General features: G+C 42.2%; 1 protein-coding gene across 1 annotated transcript in view; it reads right to left on the bottom strand.

Moving 5' to 3' along the window:
• Positions 1 to 13,707, bottom strand: part of ADAMTS2 (ADAM metallopeptidase with thrombospondin type 1 motif 2) — a 167,279-nt gene that overhangs the window by 94,126 nt on the left and 59,446 nt on the right. Inside the window, exon 4 of the mRNA XM_058035093.1 lies at positions 10,891 to 11,050. Within this exon, the coding sequence (XP_057891076.1) occupies positions 10,891 to 11,050 (160 nt within the window). The remainder of the gene's footprint in view (positions 1 to 10,890; positions 11,051 to 13,707) is intronic.

The raw sequence follows: 13,707 nt of genomic DNA, 5'->3' as shown, positions 1-13,707 counted from the left end.
TTATGTGCAACTCTCTCTCTGGGTAAAAGAATCCTTCCTCAAATGTTCTGTAAATAATCACTGCAATGTTTACAAAGCTATGATTGTTGAAGCAATGCTAAAATATTAGTGTTACCAGGAAAAAAAAACCAACCCATGTCTCTTAAAATTGACAGTCTGTATTGACCAAACTCTGCAAAATGGAGCAGAGCCTAGGGAAATGAATTTTGATCCAAGGACAACTGTCTGGAGCCCAGCAGTGCTACAGAAGGGGATCCTGAGCACCGTGAGTCTCCTGCAGCAGGGCAGCAGTGAGGGACTGTGGGGCTGAACCACCAGGGCTGTGGCTCCCAGCTCCTCCCCGGCTCTGAGGGATTTCTGGGCACCCTTCCTCACACACCCACCGGGCAACGCCGCAAAGGGCTGCTGAGAAACCTCCCCTGAAGAGCTGCCTACCTGTGGAACTGCCAGCTCTGAAGTGGAAATGAAACCCCTCCCCTAACCCCCTCAGCATCCAGATTGTGATTAATAATTTTTCCCCTTGAAAGCAGCACACGTTGACGGCCAGCCGAGCCCTGCCAGATGGTCCAAGCACACACACAGAGCTGGAACAAGGAAGAGACTTCTCAAAAACTCATAGATAAAAGGAACAGCAAAGATGCATCTCAGGCTTTTAATCAAAGAACCTGCTGACAAATGAAATACACAGTATTTAACCCATTAACAAGCATTGCAGTTCCATGAGCTGAGCAACAATATCACACAGAACATTAAGAACCTGTTGGTCTGCAGGAGACTTCACCTTTTGCACGGGAATGGGACGAGTGGACGCCAGAACCAGGTGCCACTCTCTGAGGGTCTCTTTGCAGAAATGCAGCCAGTGGAGCACAGGGTCTCCATGGGTATTGAGGAAAGCAATGCAGTGATTAAATTGCTTGCCTTGGCTCTGTTGGAACCCCCAACAGCTTCCAGCTGGTGGCTGCATCCCTTCCAGCAACGAGGCTCAGGTAGCAGCAGCTGGCAAGAGGCTGTGGCCAGTGAGAGAGGGGACTGTCATTAGCAGGGTGTTACACTGCTTTAAACCCATCACCAGACCATGCCTTTGCTCTCACTGCAATAGTAAAGTTTCAGTAATGGAGTATCAGGACACAGGTGTGTGCAGGCAGTGTTGCAGGGATCGAGAGAACACCTCTATATTAACAAATAGCCATTGTTTGGCTTGAAAATTCATCATGGTCCAAGCCAGTACTGCTGACAGACCATTTGTAATCTAATATGCAAATGTTAAGTAAAACTACTCCCAAGGTTTATATTCAAATGAGCAAAGACATTTAAATTCAAACTACTAGCAAACATGTATGTGGGACTTTATGATCTACACAGTTTGGGATAAAGTATTTAGGAAAATAATTATGAATCATTTGTAACACAATCATTTAGAAAAAGCAGAGTTTGCACTCATAGTTTGCAGTAACAGTTTCTGTTACTGCTTTATCCCACTTACGCACTGTTTTGAAACAGTGTTTCTGCTCAATGGAAAAGCACAAATTTTCAAGAAGAAATTCATTCACTACTGTTACCAAACTGCAGATCCAAAGCAGCTGTAATCAAAAACTGGGCTAATTCCTCCTGGGCTAAGACATTCTTGCCTTTTAGAATTTCAGGAAAGCACAGGGGAAAAGAACCTTGCACTAGCTGAAAGGAAAGTTAACACTGCTGTTGCTTGTTCTTCAAATGAAAGTTATTTTTACCTAAAAAGTTCAAGCAGCCCCAAGCACTTCTTAGAGAACTCAAAACACAAAAAGCACCAAAAAAAATAAGGAAGAGTCACAAAATGGTTATGGAAAGCTATTACACAACACAGGCTTTAGCTCTAAACCAAGGCTGGGTAGACCAGGCACCTCCTTCATACCAACCACAGGGTTACCACAGGTGCAGTGCCCACCTCCTGCAGGGTGTAACACATGCTTGGCTAAAGCATAAACATCCAAGAAGCACGAGCTTCCCTGCTCGTCCCTGCACTGGCACACACCAGGGGCAGGGTCTGCATCCTCCCCTCAGCCTGGCTACAAAGGGCAGGAGTGCTCTGTGTCCTGCAGTCCCCAGCAGCAGGGCCTGCCCTGCCCAGCTCCCCCAGCACTGCTGGGTCTCTCTGACCCAACAGGACCTGTGGCTGCAAGGGGGAGGCAGGACAAGCAGGAGTCCTGACTCTGGCTCTAGGGCAGGCGGGAGAGCAGCTTTTAGAGGGAACAGTGCATAATGCAGTGTTTAAATACATTATATAATGCAGAACTCAGCATATACAGAGTCAGCTAAACAAACAGCCCTTTAGCTCAGGCAGTGGCTTTTGCTTTGGAGGTGCCCAATGATGTCAGGCTGAAGGACCAGCTCTGGGCACTGAAAGGTTCTCCTTTAAACCAGCATTGAGTTCATGAGCAACACAGGGGTGTATGGAAGTGTTTGGTGGCAGCCATGAAAATCAGTGCAGAGTAAGACCAAGCTATTTCTTTCTCATTCTCCAGCTGGGCTCACACCACCATAAATGCAGAGACCCTTCCAGTGCCCCTTCTGCAAGCACCAAGATAACAGCACCACACAGCACTGCTGCTCTGACCAGCCCTTGAGGAGCACATCTCACAGAGCTGAGAATAGTCAGAACCAGCTGCAATACATTTTTAATCCTTGGACCACTTCTCAAGGCCTCACATGTGGCTCTCCTGTTGTGAGAAATGATAGAAATGTAGATATTTGAAGGATATGCATCTCTCTTGAAGCTCTGGGCTTGCCCATCACTTTCACTTGATGATGTCTTTCAGCCTCATCAAACCACTGCATCATCATCATCATAATCATGGACAGCAGATGAAATTTATGTCACACTTTTTGTCAGAAAGCATTTTAAACTGAAAACACTTATCGGCATTTTCTACTTAGAGCTTATTTTAGTGGTGCCTACCAGATGCTATTTTGTGTATTGTTATCAAACACAGAGTTTGAATCCCATGTACAAAACAGCAAACACTACATGCTACCCATATTTTCGAATTCTCACCCTCAGAATCCATTTCCTAAACAGAGATACGGGTTGCAGAACACTTTCAGTTTGTCAGGACAGAATATTAAGGTCTTTCTGTGAACAAGTTTCTCCCTCTTTGAGCCTGGCAGGACCCGCTGGATCCTCGCCATCCTCTGTTTTTCTCAGCAGGTTGGACAACACGAACACAGCTTGTAAATAAACAAACCACAACAGGATGACACTTCACAGAAAAACACACCAGTAAATGTGAAATTGCAAAAACCTTGTGGGCGTGCACATGCATTTTCATAAGGCAAACCTCCCCACACGCCTGTGGGCGGCTGCACACCCTCACACATGAGAGCTCTGGCTGGGCTCCTGCAGGCAGAGTCTGACTTCCCAACTGCTGCTCCAGTGAACTCTGCCCTTCCACAGGGCTCCTGCCAGCAAGACACGGGGTCAGCTTGCAGTGAAAACAAGGTTTATGTCACCCTCGTCCACAAGGCAAATATTTTGATCTCTCTTTCCTCCCAGGAGACTGAAAGGCTAAATCCATTAAGGATTGTGAGATCAATGGATATTAGAAGGAAGTTCACAAAAATGAACTTTACTGAAACCTGCTGAAAGTGTTTTGTCTTTATAAGCAAGTGTTGACTAAATCTAAACACAAATAAGTGATTAATCAACCTCTGTTTCACACTCCCCCAAAGCTGAATTTAGGATGTGAAAGAAGGATAGAAGGATTAGCTGATACAAGGATGTGAAAAATAAAATGAGTGCTTTCTCAATATTTTCATCAGAGCTGATCACAAAAATTTTACAGGAGTATTCGTATGAGACCTGGAAACTTGTTTTATAGGCCAATATCAGCTTTAGTATCATTTTTTTATATTTAGCAACATTTGGTAATATTCAACTCCAGCTATAAGCTGTTCACAGCAATCATTTTGGAGACCCTTACAGAGCTTGAATTTAGCAGAGGAGCTAAAATGAACTCATCAGTTAAGAATTAAATTAATTTTATTTTTATATTAGCTGCCAATACAGGCAAATCAGTGATATTTAAACAAGTACAAATAATTAAGTCATTCACCCTTAATCAATGCATATCTGAATGGAAGTAACTTGCTCCTGTAACTTGCCTCATAACCACAACAGAAACCCATTCAGAATAAAAAATCCATTTAGCCTAAAGGTATGTACCTGAATCCCACTGAAATCAATTTGATTTAAGTACCTGCTCAAAGCTGAGCCTGCACTGAAGTGTTTCCTCAAAGTCTACACAGATCCCAAGCTGCCTAATGAGAAAGGCAGGGACAAATACAGAAACTGAGCTTCTTCACATACTGTTGTTATGTTCCTGTATTCCAGGAAGACAATAATAGTTTAGCAACAGTTTATTACAGCTTGGTGGGGTGTGTGGGAGAGGGAGATGACAGCTCAGTGCCAGGGACCTGGAGTGGAGCTGGGCCAGGTGGCAGCTCTGCTCCAGCTCCAGGCCACCCCAACAATTTTTACCTCTGTACCAGAGGATTTGTGTTCCTGGTGAAACAAAATGGTGCTGCAACAACTACAGATTTGATATCATGAAGAAATAATAATGAGAAACTATTTCATGAACATTCAATAATTCTGGAAGTGATTTAGAGCACCTGGAAAAAGGAGATGTTTAATTAAAAGAAAAAATCCTTTGAAGATGGAATATACTTCCCAAAGCACTCCAAAATTCAAAAAAAGCACACTGCAAAGGTAGCCCACACAGCTTTGCCTGGTCCTGATATGCATATTGCACACCACGCATCAGGAGCTACATGAGCACATCCCCATCAAAAAACTGATCAAAATTACTGATATTGAGAAAAAATCAATTCAATTCATTTCATAATAATTTTATTTCCAGGCAGAATGAAACTGACAACCCCAGAAGCACTGGGAGGTTTGACTTTTTATGTGACACCATTCTGTGGCCCAGAATGATGGCCACCCACTGAGGAAGTCCACAGCAGAAAACTCCATCAACTCTGGAGAAAAATAGGCTATTCCTGGCATTTCCCATCCAGTACATTTAAGAGCATTGTTCATTAGCCTTCACCTGCTCATCCCACATGATTTACTGCACAACTGTAAAAGTATAAACCTTTAGATTTTTCCCCAAAATTACTGCAAGGATCTCATTTTCCTAGCAAAGAACTGCCTGATCAGCTGTAATGCAGATGGCTGTGAAGGGTGACATCCCATGGCCTAAGATCATTTTCCCTGGGGATTTGTTTTTCCCATGAGTGCTAAACCTTGTTTCTGTATCAAAAGCTGTTTTGCCACTGAATTCTCAATCTTCCTCTTCCCAGAAATCCCCATGAATCTGCAATGTGGAATTCAGAGAAAACCCAAGACAGGAGAGAAAGACAGATGTATTTATCATGCACAGATGATGTAGGAAGGAGACAAAAAATATTGTCATCAGAGTCTTACTGACTGCAAAATAAGGGAGCAGTAATTAATCAGCAAGAGTGCAAGCTGAGAGGAAATATTGATTGGATTTGGAGAAACTTCAGTTTCCTGAAGAAACTGTTCCCCTGCAAAGGTAACCAGGAAAGTTTGTGTAAATTAGAATGGCAGCAGGCCAGCCAGCAGCCAGTCTGAGCCATTTCAGGCAATCCAGAAAAATATACACCAGATGCACGTTGGTTTCTAAAGAGTAATTTAAATACATTAGTAAATCAATGGCATTGACAGTTTGATGGACTATGATGGAGGAGTCTTCCTCTGAAATGTCATCTCCAAAACCTGCAAAGCTCTGGCAACTTTGTTACAACTTTATCATATTTTTGACTTTCATCTTTTCAAAAAGCTTCCCAAGTGGAGTTGTTTCAGCTTAATTTTACATTGATTTCTCCCCTGCTGACAGGCCCCTAACATTTAGGGCTCCTAAATGTCAAAGAGAGGAAGGCCAGGAGATGCCAGTGAGAGGACTGAGGACCAGCTCTGCTCTGATGAAGTTTGGGTCTGTCAGAAAGAGGCTGGCTACCACTATTGACTAGAAGCAGTAAATTATTTCTGTATTTTATCTGACTGGCATGTGCTTATAGCCAGGGGGATGATTTTACCTCAATGTAAAAATAAAACTAAATAATTGAAAAATTTACTAAAAAGGTAATAAAAAAATCGTGGGGTTTGCCCCAGGAGGAACATCAGAGGGTCACAATAAATGATCACATCATTCAGCACCGAGGCACAACTCCTCTGCAGCTCTGACCTCCAGCAACCCCAGGTTTTGCCATGGGAAGGGGTCACAAATCTCCAGCAGAGCTGTGGGTTTGCCCACCCTGTCAGCCCAGAGCTGTTTGTGATGGGACTTGTGTCAGACTCCGCTTGGCCATTCCAAGGGATTTAATTGGCACTTACAGAAACAAAACCTTTCTGGTTTAAGCACATTTGGGGAGTTACCTTACTGTCTTCATCAGTAATAAACTGTTCCTGACTAAGGTCATCTTTCATCTGCAGAGTAAATAAAACTGTCACTAAAGCTGAGTTTCTGTTTCTCATCAATCATACAATACAATAAAACTCAGAGCACAGTACTTAAACGACATTTTTTAGAGAAAAGGCAAACCTTAAGGACGTTTTAGTATAATCATTTCCTTTCAGCTGATCAACATAACAGACACAGTAATTTAGGTGGAGAAATGTGATATTAAAGCTTACAAACCTAATAATCAGATTGCCTTTAGAGGCAAAAATCAAGCTAGCTTTCCAGGTCTCACCATAGCCATTAATTAAATACTTAGCACCTCTTCAGTTAACATTCAAGGAACATTTAAGCAAAAACCCAGCAGTTTCAAGAAAAAACAACCCACTCTAGCTTATCTTTTTAATTCCAGTTCTATTATGTAGGTAGTTTTATTGCTATCAAGGAACATTTCTCATGTTTGTAAGAAGGAATTCAACTGGAAATATTAAAATATGTTCAACATGATGCTTATTTTTATCTAAAGGAAGATAAATTATTCTATGTATGCAAGCACTAAAAGCAGTTGCCAGAGAAAATAGGATTTATTCTCACCACACCTGCAATATTTCAGCCACTACAGGAAAATATTTCTCTTTCTGAAACAATTAGCCTAATTTGTAGTGAGCTCACACAGACTTTCACAGTACTACTCTGCTGAAGATTATTACTTGCCTAAAATATGATGCTTACATTTTTCCAGTACATTAACAAATAGCACTGTTTGAAAGAAGACCAGGCAGAAATATTACACCCCATACTCTGTGATTCTCCCAAACCCCAGATAATCCCACACCAGTCAAAACAAATGATTCAGGTTGCCAAAACAAGTAGTTACATTTCCCAATCTTCTGATAACGTTTTACGTAAATGCAGAAGCGAATCTGGCACAGTCTGGAACCAGGTCAGGGCAGACCTCTCCCAGCACATTCCACTTCTCAAAACCCAGCACGTCAGCAGAGCCTTCACAACACAAGATGCACACCTTGATCTCTGCAGGGCTTAGGAGGTTGTGGGGTTTGCTTGTTTACAATTTTCAGACAGATGGAATCTCGGTTTTCTCTAATTATAATATAAAAGATAGATAACAGTGCATGGAAAATGCTGGAAAAACCCTGCTGTCAGGTCCATCTCATCACATCTGTTCACATAATTTAGAATTTATTTACATTGTGTGGAAAATGCAATTTTAAATTTTTTGGTTTTAGGTTTTTTGAATCCTCACTCCCAAGCAGTCAATGGATCTTCCTTTACTCCTGGCTGTCTTTTGGGGTGTTCAGCTGTCCCCCAGCCTCAGGGACCTTTGTGTCATTGCCCTGCAGCCCCGTGCTGGAGCTCTCTGCCAGGGCAGCTGTGGGAGATGCACATTGCCTGGGGGCATTTACTTCAACAAACCACCCTCCAAAACAGCTGCTTTTAGTAGAAAATCCCAAACCCTTGTGCCTTGTGAGGCCCAGAGTGGCCACTGCCCGCTGCACACCCAAGACCTTGAAATGGTGGCTGATCCTCTCAGCTCCAAGTTCATGGAGTTTTCAATTCCTTCACCTCCTGTTTCGCTGAGGAGAGAACAGCTTGTCCTATTTCTTGTGAAAAGAGTGCCAAAGATAGGAATATTTATAAGGAATTTGTATCTATCTATCCAAACCAAAACATTCAAAAATCATGACTCACAATCCCCTCCCAAATCATGGGATTAAATTAACATATCATGGGATTTTAAAAGATGCTGTTTTAAAAATTATGGAATACTTAAAATTTGTTTGTCACGCATTACCTTAAAATATTTACATAGCCAGAAACTACACATTTTTATCAACAGTTAAAAGAAGCAGAAGCTTACCTAGGGAAAAAAAATCATCACATATTCATAAGATTCCTGGAGGCTGGACCTTTAAAAATAGTCCAAGTGTTACAATTCATCACATGTAAATTTATGGGATTTGGCAACAATGCACTTGTCTCCAGGGATATTGGAAAGAAGGGGAGTGCTCTTGGTTAACCTTTTTTTTTTAATAGATACAGCATGCTGAAAGTGCCCTACTAAGTATTTCCTAACTCAGCCCATCAATCAGTTTAGAACACTGGAAACACACAGCTGAGTGTGCTTATCAATGCCCAATCACTAAATATTTTGGTGTTTGTTAACCAAAACTCAATACATTCTGGAAAAAGACCAAGTGGAAAATAAAATTGCAATTTGTGAAAGTACATCCTGTCCATGCCTTTTGCCTAGAGCAATCAGAGGTGGGAAGCCAGATTTAATAAAAAAAAAAAAGTAGAGAACAAACCATTTTCAAGTGGTTGTTCACTATTTTTTTATTGAAGGCAAAGACAATTTCATGGAAAAAAATCCCCTTTACCCTACAGTTTTTATTTTTACTAATTTTTGGTAACAGTGGGGTTTTTTTCCAAAATAAAAACTAAGTTTCCAAATCAAAAGGTGATGGTGTAGAAGGGAAGATTATTGCCCTTAGCATTCTTTCCTCAGTTTAAAAATTTGAAATATCACAACCATTCCTACCTGTCCCCACACCTGCTGTACCAGACAAGGTCACTGCTACTTCTCAGCCCAGACTCCCTTTTGCTTTTCAATCCCACAGTGCTGGCTGGTGGCTGTGATTGCTTCGTGCCTTTTTACCACAGTTTGCAAACTGCAGCCCCGGCACAGGGGAGGTGACAGACACCGAGTCTGGTGGCATCAGACACGGCGTGTGGCTTTGCTGCATCTCAGAGCCTCCTCCAGCAGGTACCAGGTGCCAGTGACTGAGCTGATCTACAGTTTGTGCTTTTCTGTGTACCACACTCCTACTCCTGAGGAATATTTACCATCCAAAACCAAAAATACTGCCATAAGGTGTGAACAACATCAAGTCTCTTTTGTTTAAGAGGAAACACAGCGAGCGGCTGGTATTTTCCAACATGCAATAATTTTATAAACATTCGCTAATAGAGCAACTTCCACCATACCTGCCATCCAGCCCTTCTGGGGATTGTGGTATTCAGACTCCTGCAGTACCCAGATCTGCTCCACAGTGAGTACAAAGGCAACAGAGAACAACTCACCAAAGCTCTGTGTCAGTCACAAAATTCATAGGTCATTTCCAAAGTGGAGGAAAAAAAATTGGTTGAATGATATTGCTTGCTTTCTTTTTAATCCTTGTTCCAATCTGAACAGTGAGAAATTTATATTGTTCCTGGGGCCCAAATTTCAGTGCCTCATCCCTATGGCCTTCTGTTTCTTCATTCCTATACTTGAAACCCCACTATACTGAAATAAGATAATACTAGGGTATGAGTGACAAACAACCCTGCAGTTTGGTACACACATTTGGAAAAAAATGTAGCTATTTTGTTGTTTCCACTCAAATGACCCAGTTAATTTCAGTGTTAACATCAGCTGTCAAAACATCCTCTTAGCATATTTGCATCCCTTATTTATTCAGAAAAAAAAGGTGCAATAACCAGGCAGTTATCAGAGAAACAGAAAACACTACACAGAATGGATGTTTATATTTAATTCTTGTTATTCCATCACTGTCTATCACATACTTAGTACATTATATTCCACACTTGGCAACACACAAATAAATCCAGAAAGTTTGTGTTCATGCTGGAGATACCCTTATTTTCCTTTTGGGACTAATGCAGCCCAGTGAAGACACTGTCAATAAAGCCCATGTACCGTGCCAGCCTCAGTGTCTTGCTTGCAGCCGTCCAATACAACCTTTGCAAAGCCAGCACTGCCACCTGTCCCAGCAGCCACAGCCACCTCTGCACTGATGTCACCCACCATCCCCTTCCTCTGCTCTGGCCCAGGGCTTGGGGGGACACACAACTTCATGTTGGCCATCCATCACTGGAGCCAAGGAATCTCCTCAAGGCAAAGACAGTGCCACCATCCCAGAGATGGTTTTGGCTGCCGCAATGTTTGCTTAGCCCATAGGAAGCGTTCAACACGTTCCCTACTTTTCCCTCCTTGGAGAGAGAGTGTGGATGCCGTGGGACAGAGAGAGAGAAACGGCAAGCGTTTCTCATGGCGGCTTGTGAGAAGTTTTAGGGAGCTAGAAATATGTGATAACTTGTTGACTCTTAATTTGCAGGTGGTGTTTTTCTACTTTATTTTTCAAGGACAGTGTGTGAGAAAGATGTTTCTGTTAGTTAGCCAATAGAATAGAATCTATCGTGCTGCTCTATAAAAATCGCGTGGTTCTTTTGAATAAAACCTTCTTTGCCTTTTCTATGATTCTACCTCTCGCCTGTTCCTGCCCCGACCTCGGCGCAAGAGTGACAGGAGAGCACATTTCCACTTTGAAAGACAAAAAATGCCACAGGTAGCAGGTGACATTGGCTCCGTGCCTTCAGCTGCACCTCATCCCAGAGCGCGCCTTACCTCTGTACACGCTATCCACGTCCTCACCAGGAAGCTGCTTCCTGGCAGCTGCTCTGCGATAGACCACGTGTGTTCTGCCTCCCTCCTCCTCCTCCTCCTGGGCTCCCCTCTCCAGAGGCTCGATGAAGAACTCGTCCTCGTCCGTGCGGATCATGCCAGCCTGCAGCACAGGGCAGAGATGGAGCACTTTGCATTACTGCGCGTACAGCAGGCACTGCCAGCAAACAGTTACAATATGCTTAAGCACACTTTAGTGCTCTCTAGAGAGCAATTAGGATGCAGAGAGGAAACCAGGTGAATTCTTTATTAGAGCAAAACAAAGCATTGTTTTCCCAGCTTGACAAGAAAGGACAAAAGGTACAATTCTGAACCAAAAGGATTTCTCCTTGAGCCACACGAGCCAAGTACAGGGCTAAGAATCTATCTGGGAAATCACCCTCTCCATTAAAAAACACCTACAATGGAAGTTACTATGACCTTAGCTATCCATCAGGCCCAGACCACTCCAGTGTTTACTATTTCTGCTAAATAAAGGAGCAGATCAGTGCCATAAGCTGATGTGCACTTCAACAGTCAAAAGTTGTAGAGTCAGCCTTTCTGTCCAGAAGCAAGATAGAAAATACTGCATCTTACTTTCAGGCAGCTAAGCTTTGTGATTATTTCCCCTGTGACACAAAGCCAACAAAATAACCTTTCAAGAATTAGCTACAACTAGTTTGAGTGTCAGTAGTGCATTGTTAAAAAATAACCCAACTTATTCAGACTGGACCAGATACCCTGGTATGAAAATAGAAATTTGCACTTCTACAAAGCACACCAAAGGAACATCATCCAAACAATTCTCATTGTGTTCAGGGGAAACCCTTATAAAGACTGAAAACTTTAAAAAAGGAAAGGACTTTTTGTCATCTTTATGCAAGTGAAACAACTTGGGCACCTGGATCACCTGGGTTTGTCTCCTCTTGCAGTCCTGCCCAACTGCAGGAGGTCACAGCAGCCAAAGGCTGCTTGCAGAGATGGTTGGCTTGAATCAATTTTTTCTGCATGTTTGCACATCTGTGTTTGAGAACTTCAGCTAATGAACTCGCAGCTTGCAGACAGTCTTACTATTAACACGAATGAAATTGGTCCAGATCCAGCCTCCAGAAGCTCCTTCATCACATTCTTTCCCACTCTGCCCAGAGACAATCCTGGAGACACTGCAGTCTATAATTTGTACTGTGACACTCTCTATATTGCTGTCTGAGCTTCTGGGAGCTGAATCCCCTGTTCAGTGAAGCCTTACCTCAAGCTTCCAGGAGAACCAGTTTGGCTCCCTTGAACCCAGTATCCTCACTTGAAACAAGCACATCTAAACACACTTATCATATTCCAGCACCAAAGTTCTCATACAGCACATATTTTTCTTCTACAAGCAACAAACTACATTCCTACTGCTATAAATACAGTATGTTCACTGGTTCCCTCCTTGGAAAAATGTCAGGTTCATTTGTCATGTCTTAACTTACATTAGGCAAGATTTCCAGTCCCAGAATTCGTATATATAATGTATACAAAAACAGATTGGAGAGGAAGGATTAAAGAAGCAAAATTTTATCAAAGCAATTTAAGCTGATGCCATCCTGCCTGTATAGAGGCAACTGAATTTGAAAATCCTGTTTCTTCTTAACTAATTTAGATTCTACATCAGACACAGAAAAGGTGAAACAAGCTCAGCAGCTCAAGGAAGTCAAGACAACCAAGAAAATTAGTGCTGAACCCGAAGAGACAGCAACTGATCTTTTACTGAAAAGGGAAATACATGAAAAATTCAGACTTGATGCTACTCTCCTTTTAATGTTATTCTAACTACATAACACAGTTCTTCTGGATATTAAATATTATATCCAGAAATTTGGAACTCTTTTTATGATAAACGCACAACTAAACATCAAGAAGGAAAAAGCGTTTGCAAGTTCAACAGCACAGGGTACAATGCAGATGCCATACTACACCCAAGAGAAATACACTGAGAGCTTGACTGTCATGTGAAAAATATGTCATTTTGGTTTTTGCAAGTGAAAAAAGCACCATGGTGGTGCACATGTTCTTATGTATTTTTGGATACATTAAGCCTAATATTAACTAAGCAGCTAATGCCAGACCATAGCTTGGGATGCAGACCATAATTCAGGATACAGAGGGAAATGCTGCTGTACACTGTGTGCAGCAGAGAGTACTGATGGGAGTTTGGAGGAATTTAGATCTTCTAAGAAAATTTACAAAGCAACAACGTCTGCAATCAGTAGTTGAACTGACTGGACAGAGGAGCAGCTCTTATAGGTGAACTTTAGCTTCCAGGGTATGATGGCCTTTTGGAAATGAAAACTGTTGGTCACAGTGAATTCTCCTCTCTGAGAAGATGAAGGTGACACCCTGGGACAGGCTGTAAGACTGAACAGAAAGAGGTATTTGAATGCTGGATCCCAAGACATAAAACAGTGCTTAAACACTGACATTTCCTGCAGGTCATTGTGCCTGGTATTGGCCCTTTTTTGTGCAGAGAAATTCATGTGGCACTGGAAGCTGTCAAAGAGCAGGACAACATCAGGTGCTCTCATTCCTCACTCTGCTTCTTGGATGGACATGACACCACTCTGCACATCCCCACCTTCAAACACAGAATCATATAATCTCCTGAATTGGAAGGGCCCCCAAGTACCATTAAAGACCAACTCCTGGCTGCATTGCTGAATGTTCTTTTTTTCATTTCAGTCTTGGTCTACACTGAAATTTCTCTTTTAGTGCAGAAAAATTCAACAATTATTTTTGATCGGA

Source organism: Melospiza georgiana, chromosome 15 (assembly GCF_028018845.1).
Source record: "Melospiza georgiana isolate bMelGeo1 chromosome 15, bMelGeo1.pri, whole genome shotgun sequence".
NCBI classification, from domain to species: Eukaryota; Metazoa; Chordata; class Aves; order Passeriformes; family Passerellidae; genus Melospiza; species Melospiza georgiana.
This window is presented reverse-complemented; position numbering and strand designations above follow the sequence as displayed.